General features: G+C 33.9%; 1 protein-coding gene across 1 annotated transcript; it reads left to right on the forward strand.

The window, feature by feature from the left end:
* The first annotated feature begins 16,566 nt into the window (after nt 1-16,566).
* On the forward strand, nt 16,567-21,507 carry LOC107772979 (CDPK-related protein kinase). Its single transcript, NM_001325151.1, is given in 11 exon segments — nt 16,567-17,352; nt 18,454-18,584; nt 18,826-18,867; nt 18,987-19,095; nt 19,487-19,565; nt 19,712-20,008; nt 20,091-20,203; nt 20,306-20,413; nt 20,497-20,559; nt 20,658-20,825; nt 20,980-21,507. Coding segments are annotated over 11 exon segments (1,809 nt in total). The 5' UTR covers nt 16,567-16,794; the 3' UTR covers nt 21,121-21,507.
* Nucleotides 21,508-24,443: the final 2,936 nt, after the last annotated feature.

The raw sequence follows: 24,443 nt of genomic DNA on the forward strand, positions 1-24,443 counted from the left end.
GTCGTTACTCGCAAAACCAAAGGTTGGGAGAGATTGCTTATCTATCTGGTTGTGTCAGAAGTAGCGGTGAGTGTTGTTTTAGTTCATGAAGACCAATGTAAACAGTCTCTAATTTTATGTTAGCAAATCATTATTAGATACGGAGACACGGTATCCTCAATTAGAAAAGCTTGCACTTGCACTAATCATGGCATCTAGGAAACTAAGGCCTTATGTTCAATGCCACCTTATTTCCGTAGTAACTGCTTATCCATTACGCAATATATTACATAAACATGAGTTATCAGGTATATTAGTCAAATGGGCTATAGAATTAAGTGAATATGACATCACATATCAGCCCAGAACTGCAATAAAATCTCAGGTGTTAGCAGATTTTTTGGCTGATTTTAGCCAAGGGATGCAACTAGAAGCAGAAAAAGAATTACAGGTATTCAACGGGTCTAATCCAGGAATTTGGACCTTATTTACTTATGGCTCATCTAATGTAAAAGGTGCAGGTTTAGGAATTGTTTTGGTACCACCTACGGGTGAAACCATTCGGCAAGCCATAAAATGCCATTCTATAACTAACAATGAGGCAGAGTATGAAGCTGTGATTACAGGTATAGAACTGGTACAGGAACTCAGCATTAATCAGATTGTGATCAAAAGTGATTCGCAGCTTGTAGTTAACCAAATGCTGGGGACTTATATAGCCAGGGAAGCACGAATGCAGTAGTACTTAGTGAAGGTATGGGATCTGATTAGGCAGTTCCTAACCTGGAAAGTTACGTAGATACCAAGAGATGAAAATGTCGAGGCAGACGCCCTAGCTAATCTCGCATCTGCGGCGGACTTGACGAGCAATGAAAATGCCTCCATAATTCATTTGTTTCATTCAGTGCTTGATCCAGACAAAAATGAGGTAAATTTCAATAACTTAACCTGGGATTGGAGGAACGAGATTATTGCTTTTTTGCAGTATGGTACCGTCCCTGAAGACAAGAAAAAAGCTCACGTGCTTCAGAAAAAGGCTGCTCGATATCGTTTAAAGTAAGGTAATCTTTACCGAAAAATATTCGGTGGACCCTTAGCAAGATACCTCGGGCCTTCTCAAACGGAATATGTAATGAGAGAGATACATGAGGGGCATTGTGGAAATCACGTAGGAGGAAGATCACTGGTAAGAACCATGATTAGAGCAGGCTATTATTGGCCTAAAATGGAAGAGGAAGCAGAAAATTTCGTAGCTAAATGTGATAAATGCCAAAGATACAGTAATGACATACATAGACCTGCGGAGTTGTTACATCCGGTCGTTGCACCGTGGCCTTTTATGAAATGGGGGATGGATATTGTGGGTCCTCTACCATAAGCAAAAGGCAAGGTAAAATTCTTGCTTGTACTCACTGACTACTTTACTAAATGGGTAGAAGCAGGAGCATTTAAACATGTACGAGAAAAAGAAGTCAGAGATTTTATTTGGCGAAATATCATATGTTGATTCGGTGTACCAAAGGAAATCGTGTGTGATAATGGCCCCCAATTTATAGGCGCACAAATCACGGAATTGTTTCAAAGTTGGCAGATTAAAAGGATTACTTCAACACCTTATCATCTGGTGGGTAACGGATAAGCTGAATCGTCAAATAAAGTTATAATCAACAATTTGAAGAAACGATTGGAAGAATCCAAAGGTAATTGGCTAGAATTGCTACCTGGTGTTTTATGGGCATACCACACTACAGTAAAAACAAGTACGGGTGAAACACCATTCTCATTGGTGTACGGAGCTGAAGCCTTAATTCCAGCTGAGATAGGGGAGCCAAGCACAAGGTACATGCAAGCGTCAGAGGAGTCCAATGAAAAAGAAATGTGCATAAACCTTGATCTACTTGAAGGAAAAAAGTAAGCTGCATTAATAAGAATGGCAGCACAAAAACAAGTCATGGAACGCTATTACAATCGGAAGGCATGTCTAAGATACTTCAAAATTGGGGACTTCGTACTCAAGAAAGTTTTTCAACCCACAAAGGCGGCTAATGCGGGAAAATTAAGTCCAACTTGGGAAGGACCTTACAAGATTCATGGTATCGCGGGAAGGGAGCATACGAGCTGGAAACAATGGATGGAAAGATATTACCTTCACATTGGAATGTCGTTCACCTGAAGAGATACTATTTCTAAGGAGTACCCATGGTCAGGTATCCTCATTTCAAAACTTTATTTTTGAATTGTTAAAATTTTACCAACAATTTTAGATGATAGGCAAAAAGTTAACCCGTACTAAATGATGAATCACGACCTGCAAGGCACGTGGAATAGATTAGAATTCCCGGTCTAGGGTTACAACTATTCTGATAGAAATTGAAACGGGTTAAGCAATCTTCGTCTATAATCGTACCTCTGAATCCCATATGTTTTATTCCTTTACAGGAAAAGGACCAAATAAGAGGAGTAATCAAGTTCTCGAGACTTCATACTTCAAAACTCAAACACTTGGGGGGACTATATAATATACATAGACATATGTATAAAGAAGGCAATATAATATACGTAGACATATGTATAAAAGAAGGCAAAGAAGATTGGGAAATAATCAAAGTTCAAGCCTGAAAAGTGTACTCATTGAATGAGTCAAGTGCAAAGCAAAGTTACGAGCTAAGACCAAAGAAAAACCTTATCATAGTTAGGTCAAAGTCAATGTACTGAAACGGGTTATAAATAAAAACCTTGTGTTTTATTTTCTTTTTTGAAATCTGTTGTAAGGAAAATAGTTACGAAGAAGTTATAAAAGTTATTTAGTACATGTAAGGTGTTATTTAATACTTGACCAAGTTCAAATAAAAACTTGTCAAAGTTATTCCAAGAAACATATTTATTCCTATTTCTTTTATCGTACATTAACACCATTATGAAGTTGAGACGTCTTCTTCAGTAAGTGTCGAATATAAAAGGGCTCTCTTTTATAAAAATTCATGATTGATCTAAAACATTCATGGAGTTAAAAGCATTTTACAAAATACAAGTGCAAATTATTGAATAAGTCTTTAAATATAAAGGCAAGACAGAAGCTCAAAAAATAGCTACGAAAACTTCTTAACATTAAAAAGTTTAGACCAAGTATGAACTTAGTCATAAACTAAAGAAGTTACTTATACAAAACACCCCAAAAAAGGTCTGGGGACTTGATGTTATCAACAACCCCTCAAATAGGACCAAGGGTTGTAACCACATTCCACTAAAAGAAAAAAAAAGGAGTCATATATCATTAACTTGTCACTGAGGAGTTGAAGAAGGAACCAAAGTAGGGTCATCAGCAGCAGTAGGCTCAACTTGACTTGAAGGAATTGGAATACTCACCGTACCCATATCATCTTCAACATTTCCAGAAGCTTCAGTCACGGGAAAAAAAAGTCTTGGATCTGCTAAGTCTTTTCAATAGTTTCTCTTATTTTGGCTAACTCAGCTTCCAAGTTAAAATTCTCCTGGCTAACTTCCACAAGGGTATCATGGTGAGTATTTAAAAATACCAACTCACTTCAATTGTGGTTTTGTCTTCAAGAATCTCGTAATCTCTCTCCCAGTCAGCAATTTCACTTTTAAGCTTTTCATTCTCAACCAAGGCAGAATCATAAGAAGTTTGAAGAAAATCATGTGAACTTTCTAAGGAACGGACCTTATCAGAAGTTTCCCGGTGGCCTTCTTGAGTTTGAGTCAGAATTTGCACGAGTTCACCAGCATACGCTTCTTTCTCACTTAAGAAAGCCTTCAACTCTCTAATTTCTTCACTAGCCTTGGAAAGTTGCTCGAAAAAAGAAGTTTCGAGAAGATTCTTGTCCTTACCAGCTTGATTTGAGGAAGCTTTTTCAACCGCCAACTCTGAAGTTAAAACCCTAACCTGTTGCTCTAAGATATATTTGCTCTCTTCTAATATTTCCATGTCGATTTGAAAACTTTCATACTGTTCCTTCCAATTGTCCGCTTCCACTTGGTAGTCTTGCATTAATTGCTCTAAGAGGGAAACTCTCTTCATCATCTTCGTGCTAATTAAATTGATCTAAAAAAAAGAGAAAGAAAAAGTGAGAACCCTGAAAATAGAAAAAGGGTGAAGTAAAATTTGAAAAAGGGTACCTTTAAAGAAGATTGCACTATATCGTTCATCAAGGTCAAGGAGCTGTGGCTCTCAAGCTTAGCTTTTTCAACTGGGCCAATCAGAGGTTTCAACCACACATCAGCTCGTCCTGATTTCCTCAAAAGGATACCCTCGGCAGGAACTTCGATGATAACTTGCCTCATAGCTTCACCTCCACTTGAGGAACCAACCTTAGTGTGATGGATAGTTGAAGGAGGAACTGTAGAAGAAGTAAAAATAGCCTGGGGAGTCAAAACAACCTGGGGAAGAGCAGCAACGGTAACAGTCACGACTGGCAAAGGGGGTATCATAGGAACGGTTGTAGAAAAAGAAGCAAGAGGTGCTTCATCAGAAATTGGCCCTAAACTTTCATTACCAAACCCGCGGGCAAAAAGCTGTTCAGTAGAATCATAAATAGCAGTGAGAGTATCGTCATCAGAAATCACCAACGAGGCTTCAACTGGCTCGGTGGGAGGAATAGAGTGAGGGGGAGATGCTTCATCATCTGAAATAATTCTTCTTCTAGCCCGTGGCCTTTTTATCAAAGAACCCTCGTCTTGTTCTTCTTCCTCCTCAAAGTCTTGTTCAACAGTAGCTTTCCTCTTCGATGAAGAACCCAAAATTATCTCTTGAGACCTTTCTAAAGAAATTTTGGAAGTCGCGACGGCCTCAGCACTTATGCCTTGAATGGGAAATCCTGACAAAAAGAAATATCAAAATAATTTCTGAAGAAAGTAATAAGTAAATCTATAAAAACAAACTCTTACCAATAGTTTTCACTTTCCAACCAAATCGATGAGAAAGGTTTTACCAAGACCTACCGTACATTGGAGCAACATTTAATAGCTTGCTTACCCAACCACGGAAGTTGGGAATTTCATCAACAACTCCCATGATTGCTGAAAAAGAAAAACGAAGTTAAAAGATGATCACCAAAATTGAGAAAAAGGTACGGGTTACTTATTAATGAAAACTCACGGGCAAAATTCCACTTCTCAGAGAAGGGAACATTTCCATCACCCACTAAACTAATAGTGGAGGTAGCAACAAACCTGGCGTACCAGCCACGGTCTCTATCATTTTCAGGACTGACCATAACTCTTTTGTTCCTTGTCACTAGAGTAAAGACTCATTGGCGAAAGAGTTTGGGAGAATAGAGATGGATTAAATGAAAAAATGTAAAAGGTATCCCAGCCATGTTGGCCAAATGCCTCAAACAAGCAACAACCCTCCACACAATAGGGCCGATTTGTCCTAAACAGACATAAAAAGCGACAGAATTCGAGGATAACAGGGTCAATAGCAGGTTTGAAACCTAACGTGAAAGGGTATGTATAAACAAAAGAAACCCCCATTAAATATGAGGTGATTTTTTTGTTCGCATTGGGGATTATAATGGGGAAGTCATGGCTCCAATGGCAATCTCTACGAACTATTGAAATCAGACCTTCAGTGATTTGAGTCAGGTAGATATCAGCACGATCTAATGAAGACAGTTGATTTCTAATAGATTCTCTATCATTGTAGAAAGATAGTTCCGCAGGAACAATTTCATCTATTAAAGGTTCACGAAGAGGTTCAGTGGGTTCTTTAGTCCTTGATGAAAATCTTTGAGAAAGTGAACCCCTAGTTCTGGAAGGAGGAGTAGAATTCGATAAAGGAATAGAGGGGTCTCGTGATGAAGAAGACCCTAAACTTCGAAGCCTTTCTCCTCTTCTACTTCTAATAAGAGCAAGAGAAAGGTTGTCAACAATGGGGACTCTCCGAAGGTTGGGGTTTGTAGAAGACATAGTAGTACGAGGAAGAAGAAAATTAGAATTGAATATTCTAAACTTTTGTGAAAAGGACAAAGGTAAAAAGTTATATTTATAGTCAGAAGCAACCATCAAAGAAAAAGGTGCAGTGATGAAAACGTCATAATGAGAACTGACGCTTCGTAATTGGTGAAGCTGTAAAAAAGCCTTAAAAGGCGCTGAAAGGTTGCAAAGCCAACCAGGAGACGCCACGTGTCATGGACATTAAATGGAAGAGACAGTTGAAGCATCAGTTCCAGGGAAAAATTAAATGGCGGCAAATAATCCCTCTTTAATGATGTCCACTTCCCAAATATTCTATTGATGAATAAATGGCAAGTGGGGGGGGGGGGGACTATCCGTATTGGGAAAAATTAAGTTTATATATGAAATTCATTATAAGATGACACGTCATGACACTTGGACTAGTTAAAGAAGGATAGGTGATGAAGAATAATCAAAGAGACACGAGCTTCAACAGGCACGGGCGGACGTTCAGATAAAAGCAAGGAGGATAGGTGCTCGAACCTCTTTATGATGGAAGGGAGTGAATGTGATAGTAAATAAGGTATTGATACATACAATTGGGCATTAAATACGGAAAACGTTAAGGATTCTGTATTGAATCAAATATGATTGTTGATTGTAACGTTACATTAAATGTCATTAATTGACAATAATGGCTCAATTATGGTAGAAGCGAAACATATTACCTAAAAATAGCTATAAAAGGAGAAGACTAATCATTTGTAAGGACACGAAATACTATTGAAATATACTGATTTACTTTACTTTCTTATGTTCATCTTACTATTATTAAACTCAATTTCTTTTACTTATTTTATATTTGATTATCAGTAACCCGAGTTCTTCTAAAATTCCTATTTTTGGTTAAACACCATGTGCTTCGTTTAGCTCCAACTAACTTACTGTCAAGTGTCACCGTCTCAATCACCCCATTCAATACTAATGAAAGCAACCAACTAACAATGCGTCCTTAATTGTATACTGGAAACAAATTAAACGCCATAGCTTTTATGGGGCTTCCCTCAAGGCAGCGACAGAACTACTTGACAATGAGATGAGCTGTTGTTTAACAGATCAGATTTGTAATGTTTCCCGAAAAGATTTTCCTTCTGAACCAAGAAATAACCATATTGTAGAACTGTACAGTGTACATGCATTTTCTGGTTGTTTCTCCATTTTCTATAAGCATGGGCGGATTTAGGGGACGAAAAATTATACTGTATATATAAGGCAAAATCTGTTTTTTACCTCTATATATTAAGTTTTGGATCCCCTTAACACAACCCAAAAGTGTAGTTTAGTATAAGGTCATAGGTTCAATTCCCACTAGCTAAAAAAAAAATTTGAACCCCCTTCGTGGAGATGCAGAGCTAGAGTGCGGGAAGCGGGTTCGGCCGAGTAGGTTTGGTTCGAACTCTAGATTTAGCTTAAAAAATCTATTGAATATGTAAAAATTATTAATTTAGAACCCAGTAACTTAAAACAATTAGAATCCCAAACTCATAATAAGCTTGAAATCTTGGTTTCGTCTCTGGCTTTAATAGTCAATTTGGATGGTTGTTATTTATCATTTCTTAATGTATCGTATTGTAAAATTTTAATTTATACAATATATATTTGAAGAAATTGTATTATTTTCCATCTTTCATAATGTCATATACCAACAATTTGAAGAATATGCGTACAATATTACGAAGAAAAAGCATAGTATGAGGTGGAGTAATTATTAAAAGGTAGGATGAAAAGTTAAATAGAATTACAGTAAGGGCAAGATTAAAAAAGAAAAAAAGTAACAATGCGATCACAACATATCAATTGTTACGTAAAATAAATTTTTACATAATAATAAATTAAAGATATGATACAATAAAATTAAAATAATACACAAAATAAATATTATATTTAAAGCAACAAACGAAACAATAGAATACGTCACAACCATTCAAACAAACTGTGAGTTCTATCTCTCTAGGTTTATGTTTATCTCTTTAATTTATCTTCTTTATGATTATTAACAACAGGAGATTTGTCAATTATATTCCTGTGGCTCAAGGCAAAGCCTTGTTCAACCCAACTCTTCAACCGAAAAGGGATTGCTGACCAGCTCCATCCATTTTCTAATGAACATGAATTGTTTAAATTTTCCTTTGACTTCTTCGGGGATGATTCGTGATTTATTTTCTATTTCCAGATCAGAGGATCTCTTTTCAACAATATTCCTCTAGCTAGTAAACAAGTTTCTAACTACAAATCAACAATTACTTAAGCACGTATTAGTAATGGAAAAAGTCTATTAATTCAATCTCCAACCATAGATGATAATTATATAATGGTGATAATAATGCTAGAAAGTCGTTTATGACTTAAATGCCTAAGAAGGAAGAATCCAATCTATATATATATATATATATATATATATATATATATATATATATATATATATATATATATATATATATATAATCAAACCAATACCAAAGCTAGAATCTATGCAAAAAATTGTAGAACTTCAAAATTGAAGTGCATGATTCCGTCTGTTTGATTTTTTACTGAAACGCTAAAAGTACAAACCAATATCCTAAGAAGATAGCTTCGGTTTGACGAATTTGCTTTGACTTCGTTTGGTATATGGAATCTAAACATCTTTTTAAGTCTATTATACTTTTACTGAAAATTTCTAGGTCACTATTAAAACCGCACAAAAACCGACGATGTTGACCGGTAATTGATAAAAATCGATGAAAATCGACCAATTAGTGGCGGTCGACAATCATGCAATACGGTAGAGTCATTCGGTCTGTTGTGACAATCAACTTCGATCAAGTCGTTGATTTCGCTCGGTCAATTAAATTCTACAACTGACCAAAAAAAACAATCGTGTTTTCTTAAATTATTTAATTAAAAAATACACTATCTAGGAATTAAATCGGGGTTTTTAGGATACTATTGTGCCACTAGACCATTAGTGCTTTTCTGTTTAAGATTTTATTTTATTTTATTTTATTTATACTCTTTAATTGTATTTTCACGCAAAAGTAATCGACCTATCTCGGTCGATTTTGTTAAAAAAATAAAATTACCGATCGAAATAGGTCGACCTATAAAATGATTGACCAAAATAACCGACCGATTTCGTTCGGTTTTCTTAATATTAATTTTAATTTATTTTAAATAAAGATTGAAGTTAGTCGGTTTTGAAAAATAAATTTCCTGTGTTTTGGCGTAAAAAAAACCACCGAATTCGATCGGTTTCGTAAAAAAGAATTTAGAAAGAAAATTTTAAAAACAATCGACGAATTTCAGTCGGTTTTTCAATCGGTGAGAAGTCCGCTAGGTCGGTTTTGGCGAAATTTCTAGTGGTGGATCTAAAACACCTACTACAATTTTTAAAACCTTGAAGTTGATCTTTTTGAAGGTTTAGATTTTTCAAAATTTAATTTGGATTAGATTTTTCTGACTACATCTACCAAGGAATATACTATTTTCCAATAGCAATTTTTTTTACACTGTAACTCATGACGTCCGGAGTTGATCAAATTCAAACACAAGAGGGGTAACATTTGAAGGAGCTTGTAATATTCCAAGAAATTCAAAATAAAGAAAGGCAAATAACGGAGTTCTGTACAAACAGTTTTGAAAACTTGGAATTTGGAAAGTGAAGATTCTTTCGCTACAAAATGCCAAAACAGAAGAATTGTCCCTTGTTCCATTCTTTGGTTTTTCCCAAATACTAACAGACAAAACTTAAAACCTTTTCAAGACAAATATCGTAGGTTAATTTTGTCTCAATCTCATCTCACTTTTCGTCTTTTCTCAAATTTACATAACCCAAACATCCAACTATTTTATTGGACGAGCCATGACCTGCTATATTTTAAAAGGAAGTTATAAGATATATTTTTATTTGAAATATATTCTTCTAACTTTTTAATATACTAGTATCTATAAACGTGCGTTGCACGTTAATAATAATATATGATGGTTTAAATATTTATTTATATGAAGGAATAATAAATTTAATTAATGAGAGAAATTTTATACATCATACTATAACAATCATCTAAATAGCGAAAAATATTTTTACATTACCATAATACGTGAATTCAAAATGAAAGGATATCATCAGAACTTACATAAATGATCATTTTTAGTCATATTAAGTAGATAATTATGTATTGTAGTTTAAAAATATTTAATGCGATGATATCTTACCGAATACTTCTTTATAGATGATGTTTGTTTTGTATATATTTCCTTCATGCTTTGATTGCTCTGCCATAACCATAACTCTTGTTGTTGATATTGATATCTCTCTTGAAAGCACAACATATAGTTATTCGTGTAAGAAAATATATTGTGGTAAATATAGTTCAATATTTAGGATGTTTGTCCTTGTGCTTTATTTATTATAACTACAAAATATAAACAACTGAAACTTATTTTCACACAAATTTAAAAGGATATTCTTTAGTTTCGGAAGACGAAAATTGAATTCGGAGATAAATTTATACTTAGAAGCATATTGACCAGTATCATAAGTTCTGCATATATGACGTTATTGTCAAAACTTCTATATACCATATGTGTACTATTACATAAGCTATTCAACGGATCTAAGTTTTCAGTAGCATGACAGATATATTTTTCTTCAAAATCAACCTATATGCAATAGAAGATTAATTTTAACTTAGTCTATTATATATATGGTGACACTAACATACATAATAAATAATGAATTTGAGAACAAACATGTACGGTAGAAGGCCATTTGGTACTAAAATATTTAACTATTCTTCTTAGTAGTTATTGTTGGCATCATCTTCTCATGAGTCAAAACTGAAAAATATTTTATTTTTACCATAAAACTTAGCAATCAACCTTTTATTTAGTTAATCAACATATTCATGTCTGCTAGCTAAGATAGCTCTTTAAATTCTATCGTGTAATTTGTACAAATTGCGTTCTAATCTAATAATGAAAATTTATAGTTTCCTTATTAAATGCACTACTATTACCATTGAGGTTATAGCCAAGTGTTCTAGAAGCATCAAATCATCTTTTATTGGATGCTCTTCTTTGTTTCTGACACGAATCAAGAAGTCATTGAATGTTGCATTTGTTCTTACTTTTATATTTCTTGTCATTTGAATATTTTTCATTTGAGGTCATAAGTATAATTTTGGCAAGCTAGCTTTTACAGTTTTTGCTTTGGTCAATTTTGGTACTACTAATCGTATTTGACAGAAATCACCTCCCAAACTATTACTTTTTCACCAAACGGTTCATCAATATCCAATATATCTCCAAAACTCTAGGCGATTGTGTTCGATCGTTTGACGCTTAGCCAAAAGCGCTTCATCCCATATCATCACTTTTGCTTTCCTTATACTATTGTTCTGATTTGATATATTTGTGATGGTTATTTCAGTTATTTTAAGAGGCATATCAAATCTGAATTGAGTTGTACGTCCTCATACTAAAATTGTTGCTAGTACACCACTTGTTCTTATTGTTAACAATATCATGCCTCTTGATATGACATTTGCAAGTAATGCATGACATAAGAATATTATTTCGATTCTGTCGGAGGCATCCACAAAGGATAATCCCGCTATACCAGAGTCGATTATTTATAATATAGTCTTGAAAATTTATTCTTGTTCAGGATTTAGCTTTGATTGTGCCTCCTCAAACACTTGTAAGGCCTTTTTAATACTATATTAATCTTTTTTACTTTGTGATCTATTTTTTAGAATAATTTATGTACCCTAAGATTTGTTTTAACTTGAAAAATAATTTTACTCATATGATGAATTTAAAAAATAATTTAATTGGGTTCTCTTGCAAATAATTAATTGAAAGATTTGATTATTTGATTTTAACATAAAATATAATTTATTTTCTATTGATTTAGATTCTTAATATTAGTTCATCTCATGTTTGAATATTTAACCGTGATTATAATTTTTTCCGCCATAATTTTTTTTAAAGAGTAAAAAGATCGATGACATTCCAATTTTAGATTTTTATATTTGCAAAATCTTTAGTGGTATTGGCTCTTACCAATCTTTTTTCTTTCTTTTCTCACACATTTATATTCTTAAAAATTTTCTTAGTTGTTCTTTAATAATTGGGTATATTTTTCTATATTACACGAAAAATTAATAATAAAAAATATTATTTGAGGAAAGCAGTTTAAATATAATATAATAATATATTATTCTGGAATTTTCTTTCTCAATTTCAATGCTTTATGCAGTCCGTTTAGCATTTCTTTTAATTTTTTTTGTATTGAATATTATAGAGTGATAATATATTACCGATATGGAGGATTTTTACGAAATAGATTTTATTAAACCTTCCTACATATTTTAATAAGAATTTAATAGACAAGATTGTATTAATTTTAAAATCTTAAATATTTAAAAAAATTAACATAGAAGTTATTGTAGTTCAAAAAAATAAGTTACTACAGCTATGTCCTTTCCCTATGAGTTCTTCTGTTTAATATTTTAGAGCTATTTTGGTCTGTCGATATTATATTCGTGCTTTTATAATAATATAGACTCTCATATTTTTAAATGGTTTTGGACAATATAATATATTTTCAAATTGAATTAGTAATTGGAATTTTTTAAGAAGTATATCCTAAAAGTAATAGGATTACAAGGCTAATATATATTCCCAAAAATAATTATACTAATAGGATTCCTAAAGGTAATCATGTAGGATTCCTAATGTGTAGTATTATGTCCTAAAACTAATAGGATTATAAGGCTAATGTCTAGAATTCCGATTATGTCCTTTTATTATGAGTTATTATGCTTAATATTAAAAGGTTATTTTTGTAATCCAACATTTTATTCATACTTTTATAACAATATAGATAAAGTTGTTAATAATCTTTTTTATAATCGATTTCTAATAATTCTTTTAAAATTGATATTATAGCCAACTCATTTTAGTCTTTCTTGAGATATTATTAATTTTAGATAAGATATTATAGAGTAATAGAAGTATAGAACTATTGGAAGGTTAAATGTATTGTTGAGCACTTACAGCTTGTTTGGATGGTTGTTCCCTGTTGTATCGTATGGTATTATTATCCCAAAACAATATTTGTTTTGATTGTTTCATTAAAATTGGTTGTATTGTATTGTTAAATACATTGTTCCGGAACAATAAAATGTCCCCTTTTTGAAACAATCAATTTGGTGTGGTGGGATTGTTTCCTATTTTTTTATCCAATTATGCCCTAACTTAATATTCCGCAATTCTATTTTACCCTTTACCTTTTTTACTATTTTAACTCGAAATCTCCAATCTATAACCTACTTTTTTTCCCCAGAACTTCTGCCGCAAACGTTAAAGGTGCTTTAACGCATTCTGTTTTATATTTTCTCCTAATTTGCTTTTAACTCGATTCTAATTAGCTATACTCCTTTGTTTTGCCTTCTTCTGTCTCGCTCCCTTGTTCTGCTTTCTTAAGGTGTTTTGCCTTCTTCTGTTTTATTTTTTTAAAATTATTTGTATGCATAAATTTTGATAAATTTAATATTTAAACAATTAAGGGTATTTTAGTATACTTATCAGTTACAGTTCAGTACGATACAATCAAACCAAACAGTAAAATATTATTTAATAATAACAAACAATACAATATATCCAAACATTATATTCATAAAACGATACGATACAATATAATATATTATAAGATGATGGGGAACAATGATCCAAACAGAGTGTTAAACTAATAAAATCTTGGAGAAAGAATAAGAGTAAGAATATTAAAGAAAAAGACAAAAAATATGTACGGGTTTTTGAAATATGAAGTGATTGGAAAAAAGAAAGATTTACTTGAACAAATTAAGAAAGGGAGGGTAAAAATACATGTTATCTAATGAAGGAGTAAAAAGTAAAAAATTGAAACATTGGGAAAACTTTTTATCTACCCATTTTTAAGCAAGTCAGATTATTACTTTATTTATATATAAAGACTTTTTTTTTCTTTTTATATTAAAAACTCTACTTTTGTATAAAGTACTAAATATTATTTTTAAGTACCTATAACCCTATTATTGTTTTTAAAAAATGGAGCCCCCGAATTCGGAGACTAAGAGCTAAGGCATAAGCCTTACCTCTAATAACGTTAGATCCGACCTTTACTACTTTTATGTTCAAAGTATTTGAAACTAATTTATGTCAGTATTAAAAAAATATGAAGAAATTAAGCCCCCGTTTAGTCACAGATATTATCAAGTTTTTCTAAATTTTTTTGGCAAAATCTGTTTGTTTTTAGATTTTATCCATATTTTGACAGATTTTGAAAACAAATTTCAAATCCCAAAACTAGCTCTACACCTGTTTTTGGCCCAAAATATTACCTTTGAAGTTTTTAACAATTTCAAAATTACCCCAAAATTTTGTATTTTATAAAAAAATGCACCATCTATTATGATCTAACTAATCTACCAGCTAGTTACTATAATTTTTTTTGGATTGTTGAATCTTGTAATATTATTGCAATTTGGACGAATTGTCATATCTAGTGATTGTGTTATTAACATATGATATTAAAATATCATGGTGTAGTTTGGGAATAGTGTATTATGTAGTTCATCATAAAAATGATGAGTCTGTGCGAAACTTATCTATGTTTAGGACTATGGTTTGTGAAAATGATAATAAATGACATCAGTGAAGGTTGGGGCATTTGCATCTATACCCGCTTTTTGTGTCACGTTTTAACTTGTGCCCGCTTTGCAAAAAAATTGCAAGCGTACCCGCTTTTTCGCATAACTTCAGCATACGGGGTTGAAGTAGCAAAGACAATCACATAAAACTTCAGCATTCTAGTAGTCGGGCCTGAAGTTCAGCTCTAGAGCTGAAATTTTTGTTTTGTAACTGTCGAACTTCAGCTCTAGAGCTGAAGTTTTTGTTTGTAAGCTTCAACTCTAGAGCTGAAGTTTTTGTTTGTGAGCTTCAGCTCTAAAGCTGAAGTTTTTGTGTTGTAACTGGGAAACTTCAGCTCTAGAGCTGAAGTTTTTATATTGTAACTGAAAAACTTCAGCTCTAGAGCTAAAGTCTGAGGCAATCACTACTGTTTTTGGTGTTTCGCGGTTGATCAACTAGAAAGAAAAGAGAACTAAATAACTTTAGCTCCAGAGCTGAAGTTTTTGTTTTGTAACTGTCGAACTTCAGCTCTACAGCTGAAGTTATTTAATTCTCTTTTTTTTCTAGTGCTTGTGTGTTCCAGTTCTTTTCTTTCTTCTTCATCTTCTGCTTTTTTGTCTTTCATTTTGTAATTTTAAACTCCAGTTATTTCTTGCTTACTGAATTATTAATACCCTTGAATTCAAATTTTATTTTAAATAATTTCCCTTCTGAACCTACCTGATAAAGATAAAGAACTATCAATATACAAGTGCATTCAGCATAAATTCTTATTATGAGTAGAACAACAACTTCAAAGGTATTATATTACAGAATACAGATGTACATTTAAAGTAAACATAAATTGTTTCAATGTGTGCTGAGCACAAAAAATAAATACGTACTACATAAAAGGTAAACGTTAGAAGGAGGAGGAGAAAAGGGAAGGAGGAGGAGAAATGGAGCTGAAGTTATTTAAAAAGTGGGTACACGTTAAAAGTTTTTAAAAAATGGGTATAGGTTAAATGAGGGCGATAAAATAGGGCGCCCGTGCAATTTTTACGTGAAGGTTTTGCATATACAAGATTAACAAGTTTGTTTGTTTGGTATTATTGGGTATTTTTGATAGTTTCTTGGACTTATAGGTATAAGTCACGTTTCATTTTTTTCAAAAAAAAAAAAGTCCAATCAGATTTTCATCTCCAAACCAAACTTCACCCAAAACAGATTTTTTAAACAAATTTGAGAATTTGTGGCTAAACCCTAGCTAAGTTGTTTATAAAATTAATACTTACACCCACATTCAAATACACTCTCCATATGTAATTCTGACGTTCAATAAGTTTAAAAGTAGTGTTTATTGATAGCGTAACACGTATATATATATATAAATCTATCATTATTGGAGAGTATTTATTGGAGAAACTCCATATATTTGAGCATATTTAAATAATTTGGACCATAGAGCATATTGACCATAAATTTCAATCATGATATTATATACATAATATCATGATTGAAATTTATGGTCCAAATTATTTAAATATGTTCAAATATATGGAGTTTCTCCAATAATGAGATTGATATGAAATACTTGAGGTCTCAAGCTTTTTGATTCTGCCAATATCCATTTGAATCGAGATGAAACATGATTTTGAAAAATTCGACCTTCACCTTAAATAGGCTTTTGGCTTCAATTCAAACATGTTTTATGATGATTTATATATTTATCCCATCTTATCTTTTTAATGTAGAAAGAACACTAGAAGGACAAAGGAAGCTTCTAAATATTGATTTGTAACTTACACAAAAAATAGTCAAATTACTAAACATATTATAGCTTTTACACCACAGATGCAAATAAAAATTATTTTCAATTGCTTTTAAAGCTACCAATATCCTACTTTTTTCAAATATAAAAAAATATTCACTTGCAACTAATTCAGACAAAAGCGAACACATCGTCGTTTCCTTTTTATCGCCATCTGCAGATCCATCTTCTTTTTCTTCTCTCTTGCATTCAAAACTTGAAAGTAAAACCTCCATTAAACAAACACACAAATTTCCACTACTTTATAGTAATAATTTCGTTTTCATGCAATTCTCTTGACTTTGAACTACTCTTTTCTTTTCTCTTTGTTCTTCAAGTACATTACATTGCGTTTCTGAAGCAAAAAAAATAAAATAAAGCTTCAAAAATAGCCTATGGGTGCTTGCACTTCAAAACCCTCAAATTTTTCCGTCGATGACATTACCGTCGCCGGCGACGGCGCTATATTTCCGGTGAAATCTGGACCGAGCAATGACGACGATGTTAACAGCCATCAGACGAAGAATGACGAACCTAGTGTGGGTAAAAAGTCACCCTTTTTCCCCTTCTACAGTCCAAGTCCGGCGCATTATTTGTTCTCAAAGAAATCTCCGGCTACGAATGCCAGCTCTAATTCTACTCCCATGAGGTTCTTCAAACGGCCGTTCCCTCCGCCTTCTCCGGCGAAGCACATCCGTTCTCTGTTGGCCAGGCGACATGGCACCGTAAAACCGAACGAGTCTGCAATACCCGAAGGGAATGAATCTGAGGTCGGAGATGGAGGAGGCGCGGGGCTAGATAAGAGCTTTGGATTTTCGAAGAATTTTGTGAACAAGTATGAGATGGGAGAGGAAGTAGGAAGAGGGCATTTTGGGTATACTTGTAAAGCTAAGTTTAAGAAAGGTGAAGTCAAGGGACAAGAGGTTGCTGTTAAAGTCATCCCCAAATCAAAGGTTTGGCCTTTTGTTATACTCTTATTTTCTTTTCAAGTTTGATTCAATTGCTATATGATCTATGTGTTCCAAGTACTTGAGTAACAGTGGTCAGATCTACTTTGCAAATGTCTATTCATACTACTACTTGTAATTTTTTGTCAACTAGGTCCATCATCTACTGTTTCCTTAGGTGGTGTAGTTGCTGGTTTGAGTTTAAAGCTTTGATTTTTGGTAATTAAGTTTAGAGGCTGTCAAGTGATGGAAGTAGGAAGCTAATTGCAGCGTCTATTGTAGTGTCAGAATTTATGCTATTTTTAGTTATGTCCTTGACTGTTTTAAGGAAGCTCTATTGTTTGCAGTGCACTAGAGTCTGATTTTTGTTTCTTTCCTTTTTAGAGTCTGAAAGTTAATCTGTTTGATTGCCCATAAGATGCCCTAAAAGAGGAATTATGAATAAATAGAATATCGAGATTTTAATTGGGTGGGATGAAAAGAGGAAGTGCAGCGTAAGGGGAGTCAAGGAGGAGGGCTAATGCTCATGACGACTTAGAACACAGTAGCTCTTTTATCTTTTTCATAAGTAAATGGAGAGATAGAGTTAAATATGTTTTGTTTGCCTTCCACTTGTTCCAGATAACTCTAGAGGGAGAAGGATAAGTTTGCCTTCAATAAGTAAAGCATCAACAGCCCCTTCCGCCAACCCTCCCTTCCTTACCAAAATCATACTTTTTGTAGTGCTTAGGGGTTCTTATTGCTGAAACATTTTCACCATGTATTTCTCTGATGAAACCAGCAAAAAACTTCTTGAACAATGTTATCAGTTGCTCGGTTTGTATAGTCAAGGCAGCTGACAGTTTGAAGGATGGACCTTTTTAACATACATATCAGTAGTTGGGAGTGATCACAACAGCTCCCCCCAAAATCCAAAAAAAAAAAGGTCCTGTGGAATTATATAGCTGTTCAGAAAGCTGCTTTCTGATGTTTGTAGTTTGATCTTTCTATTTTGCTTAGGTTGCATAATGTGATGATGACTATTGTTGTTCTGAATGTGCATCAGTGGATTTCTTATTCTTTTCTGGCGTTTTATCTGAAATATCTGATCCTAATTTTTTTCTCCAGATGACTACTGCAATAGCCATTGAGGATGTGAGAAGGGAGGTGAAGATATTAAGAGCTTTGACGGGACATAATAATTTAGTAAAGTTTTATGATGCATATGAAGACCCCAACAATGTGTACATAGTCATGGAGTAAGCTTTGGTCACTCAAACTCTCGTCGCATCTGCATCTGCAATTAAATTTAGTCTCAAACTCAGCTTTAGACGTTGGTTATTTATCAGGGTTTCAAGTAGCTTGACATTTTGTTAATTCTCTATTAGTAAATATATGGGTTTAATCATTGTATTTTGCTGTTATCAGGAGCTTGATTTGCTTATTTTCCTTATCACACTGCTCTTTGAAGTACTGCTGATTAATCTTGTTAAATTTCAGGCTATGTGAAGGAGGCGAGCTTTTGGATAGAATACTCTCGAGGTTGTTCTTGCTCTTTGCTATGTTTCCATTGTTTTGGAATTTGAATCTTGTGAGTTTTGAATTGTGGCAAATCTTTTGATGAAAAGAGAGTACTAAATAGGTGTCTTTTTGTCATGCAGAGGTGGGAAGTACACAGAAGATGATGCAAAGTCTGTAATGATACAAATACTGAAAGTTGTTGCATTTTGCCATCTTCAAGGTGTGGTGCACCGGGATCTCAAACCAGAGGTAAGAGGAGCAAAATGCTCAATCTGTGATTACTTAGACAGTACAGCATCTTAGCATATCTAGTAATTTCACCTGGTGTAAAAGAAGAAGGAAAAAAGAAAACCTTTTTACTTTAATGGATCTTAAATAATGTTATATTCCAGTAGAACAACTTTTCAGTCAGTTTCAAATTGCTTAGGTTTTTTATTCATCAGGTGAAGTTAGTGTTTGTTTCATCTAGTATTAGAGTAACGGATCTGCTGAGCTAACAAGTAACAGAGAAGCTCAAAATATCAGCTGTGGCATTTTGCTATGGTTAATAGTATTACTTGTTAGAGAAGATGTGCTATCTGCTTCTGTAAGCCTTCTATCATGCTCTGTCTTATCTAACTCAAGCTTTCTGATTGACCAGAACTTCTTATTCACATCTAAGGATGAAAACGCACAACTTAAAGCAATAGACTTTGGATTGTCTGATTTTGTGAAGCCAGGTTAGTCCATTACTGTGTCTGTAGAACCACCCCTCCCCTCACCCCCACCCCTCAAGAAAGAAGAAAGAATTAAACAACTACCCTGCATAAGATTTGAGTAGCTCCGCCAACCTGTTGTTTACTTGCCATGCTTGATTGCCTTGCAGATGAAAGACTTAATGATATTGTCGGTAGTGCATATTATGTAGCGCCGGAGGTTCTACACAGATCTTACAGTACAGAGGCTGATGTGTGGAGTATAGGTGTCATAGCATATATCCTGTTGTGTGGAAGCCGTCCTTTTTGGGCTCGAACAGAATCTGGGATATTTAGAGCTGTCCTAAAAGCTGATCCAAGTTTTGACGAACAGCCTTGGCCTACATTATCTTCTGAGGCAAAAGACTTTGTGAAACGTCTGTTGAATAAAGATCCCCGGAAAAGAATGACCGCAGCTCAGGCTTTGGGTGAGTTTCTTGAGTCAAGGTGGAAAAGGAGAATTCTCGTTCTTTAAATTTATTCAAACTGCTTAACAACTCACTCTCTCAGGTCACCCATGGATAAAGAATAGTCACAACATGGAGGTGCCTTTGGATATTTTGATATTCAAACTAATGAAAGCTTACATGAGGTCCTCTGCTCTTAGAAAAGCTGCACTACGGGTGTGTATGATGCTATTGAGAAAAGTTCTCCGGTTCCCATTTTATCTTCGGACTTGTAGAAGTTTGTTTAATAGCTCAATCTTCACCTGTGCACTTTTGCAGGCTTTATCAAAGACATTGACTGTAGATGAGCTATTTTATCTGAAGGAGCAGTTTGCGTTGCTGGAACCAAACAAAAATGGCACCATAAGCTTCAATAACATTAAAACGGTTTGTATTTTTACGAAAAAATGAATGCTATAATCGTTTCTAGTATTTTACAAGTTGTTGCTGACCTTCTGTGTTCTTATCAGGCCCTGATGAAACATGCAACAGATGCTATGAAGGAAGCTCGCATGCATGATTTTCTTGCATCGGTAGATTTTGAAATCCATTGACTTCAGATTCTGACTGATATTGTCTTGCTCTGGGTTTAACCTGTGATGCTTAACTCTCCTTTTCCTTCTCATGGCAGCTTAATGCACTGCAATACAGGAGGATGGATTTTGAGGAATTCTGTGCTGCTGCATTAAGTGTTCATCAGCTTGAGGCTCTTGACCGATGGGAACAACATGCACGTTGTGCCTATGAAATTTTTGAGAAGGAAGGCAATAGGGCTATTATGATAGAAGAATTAGCTTCGGTAATTATGATTGTTCATTTCTGTTCTGAATACTGTTTGCCACATCTTTGTCTCTTACGTAACAATCTTTCTTTTTGTCTTTTTGGAGGAGGGGGGAGTGTACAAATAATTGGTGAGGAATCTAACTGAATGAAATTTGAATCTGGCATTCCAGGAACTTGGTCTTAGCCCTTCTGTTCCAGTCCATGCTGTTCTACATGACTGGCTTAGGCATACTGATGGAAAGCTCAGTTTTCTTGGTTTTGCAAAGTTGTTGCATGGAGTGTCCAGCCGCTCAATTACAAAAGTTCAATGATTCAAGCCACCTAATCAGAAAATTTAAATGAGTTTTTTGGTTCACTCATGTTCTCGTTCTGTTGCTGATGCCATTGTTGGCAAACAAATGAGCAGTGAAGAAATGATGAAGATCAACTTCTGTCCCTCATGCTGGAGCTTCATAGACCTCAGTATTTTCTCAGGACAAGTGAGATTCCACGGAACGATTTTCAAGGAGAGGATTAGAGTTTTGGCCATGTGTTATCAGAGCAATGGCCCCCTGCATATAGAGTTCTTACTGTAAAGCTGTAGTTAATTACTGTTTGATTGCAGGTGAGAGCATCTCTCAGCTGGTTTGACAGTGTGCGGACACACACAAGATGTTGTAAGTTGTTGGACATCGCTAATGTCTACTATTTGCCTTCTATAATGTTGTCTACATCTCTTTCTTGTTGAGAAGTTCCACCACTTCTTTTCTTGCTTCTCAACTAAAGTGGAGAAAGGAAAGACGTGTGAGAGCAAGGGAGTTAATTGTTGTTACAACAACAAATCCAATATAGTCCCACAAGGTTGGGTCTGTGTACGCACACCTTAACCTCTACCTTCCAGGTAGAGACTGTTTCCGATATACCCTCGGCTCAAGAAAAGATGAAAAGAAAGCAAGGGAGTTAATTGTTGTTAATTAGAAAATAGCTGTAGCCTTAGAAATGCAACAATAGCTTGAATGATCTTATAAGCCATGGTATTGTACAATGGACTATTTTTCTTGATCAACTGTCTTCACAGTGATGATCAGAAGGAATTGGCCTTTAAAGTACAGACAGTATTTACTTTTCCTTAATTTTAAATGGTGGTCGACCAGCCAAAAGTTAGAAAAACAATTCTACCTGTCCCATTGTTTACACTCTTCTCGCTATCTTTATTTAAGTAGCGAAGTGCAACATAATATTGGATAAGTGGACAAGCATATTTATTACATATTTATTAACTTGTCAAAAAATGTGTTACGGAGTTCAGCAGAAGTATATTTACGATACTTATGTTGCACCCAAAAAAGAAAAGATACATACATACGACCAGCAGATGAAAAACGAAAAGTGTTTACAAATTTGTGAGACAAAAATGAGCTGTCAGTTGTATGAGACACAAAATAAAACTTGTCTGAATTCTCCGACCGAACCTTAAATCCAAAATGGTCGGCAACCCCTATTTCTCCATAATCTCGATAATCATGTTCTTGGAGATTCGTCAAGAACTTATTCTTCAATCAAATCTCAAGAACCCAAATCAAACAGAATAATTTGAAAGTTTTCAAAGGTTCTAAAATCCATAGACCCAATAAAAAGTACAAAGGTTCTGAAAAGTTCTTCATTAAATAGTGGCTGGTTTAGCAGCGAAGGCGGAGATGAATTTAATAGTGAAACAGAATATGCTTTTATCAGCTTGTCTATTGGTCTAAAAACAACTGAAATTTGTCTAAAAACCACGTTTCACGGTGCCGTATCGCCGGCTAACAAGGAATGGATGTGCTTCGGCCGAGAAAGCGGGTGGAATGGCCGTTTAAAAGACCTCCGGCGAGTAGAATTAAGCTGACATTCGTCGCCGAGATTTCTTTGAGAACACCGTACTTGGACTATAAAGGGGGCCACATCGACTTCGTCTTTTTTCTTTTTCGTTTTCAATTTTTAATTTTTTTCTTTTAATTTTATTATTTTTTCAATCAGAATATTATTTTCAAAAGAACGTAAGTTTATGTACCAGATTGACAAACTGGAACAAATTTAAGTGACCACGAGACCATTTTGCCTAATTAATATACTATATATTTTCTCTATGAAGTAGCAAAAGTAGCAAGAAGAACATATAAGTTGGATAGGTATTAGGTACATCATATTCTAATGAAAGTTGAGCCTAGAACTTCTTGTCATAAGATCTTAGCACCTCCGCCTCGACTAGATGAATGCTTCTGTTATGAATCAAGATATTGTGCCTAGAAGAACTATTGGGCCGAGAAGAAGCCACGGAGCCAGAAAACATTCAAAAAGGTTAATTTGAAATCCAGGTCCAAGATTTGCAATAAGGACTCAGTAAAAGGGACTGAGCATTAGTACTGATAGGGCATACAAAATATTGTTAGAAACTCCTTCTCTGCTCTCTGTCTCTCTCGCCTCTCTCTGTGATTCTGCCCCCATCCCCCTTTCTTTCTGTAATCTTCACTCTCCTCTACCCAGTTCTTACTATCTTATATTGTACTGAGATCTTTAATGTATTAGTAATCAAATCACTTTTCTTAGATTATTGTTATTGGAGGTTCATAACAGCTTCATTGAAAGTTGAAACTATAGCAACTTGATTTTGTCAACAAAAAAACATATCAAATTTCAAAAAGATTTAACCCATTGAGATTAAATTGTCAAGGTTACTCTTTGCTTTCTAACCATTTTGCATTATTTCACATGAAATTAGCGATGAAAAGTTAACTAAATTAGAACCCATCTCAATATTTATTTAAAATATAATTATCTTGATCTTATTAGTTCTCTTCTTAGAAAAATGAGAAAAGGTCCATATGTGCTCTTGAATTATACCATTATATACTCCTTTCGGTTAAAAAAGAGTGTCCACTTGCCTTTTGGGGGCTAAGGGGTTAAAGTAAGCGTCCACTTATCAAATCAAGAAAGAATTAAATACTCACTCCGGTCCAAAATAAGTGATTTTTTGGTTATTTTCACGCATATAAGAAATTCACTTTTTAACATTAATTAACAATGAAATTGATCATATTAACCTTTATTGTCTCTTCACATAAACACTCCTAACACATACTCCAACATTAATTACTCCAAGGGCAATGTAGGAAAAAAATAATTAATTCATTCTTGAAATCTGGAAAATCACTTATTTTGGACCACAAGAAAAAAGTTAAAAAATCACTTATTTTGAACCGGAAGGAGTAATATTTTTTCAAAATTACCCTTATTTTTATATCCTTAAAAGTCTTTTAAATTACTTTTTTCTATGTTAGGTGACCATTTTGAGAAGAAGTTTAAAAGGTTTATTTCTTCTTTACTGCTTCGGTAAGTGCGGTAAGTTGGAGCACTTTTAACTACGCCTTTTATCGAGTCAAAAAGAAATAATGGACTATTCTTTTAATCAAAGCAATATATTCATACTAGTTAATGTTAAGTGTTTATTCTTGTCTCATATTATGTATCGTGTTTCTCTTTTACATACATCTTAAAAAATTATTAATTAGGAAAAGAATTAGACTATTCTATCTTTATTTATGTCATAAGATAAAATCTCGAATATTTATTCTGTTTATGTCTTATCTTCATCTTCAAGAATAATTATTATTAAGGG

This window comes from Nicotiana tabacum, chromosome 3 (assembly GCF_000715075.1).
Source record: "Nicotiana tabacum cultivar K326 chromosome 3, ASM71507v2, whole genome shotgun sequence".
Lineage (NCBI taxonomy): Eukaryota > Viridiplantae > Streptophyta > Magnoliopsida > Solanales > Solanaceae > Nicotiana > Nicotiana tabacum.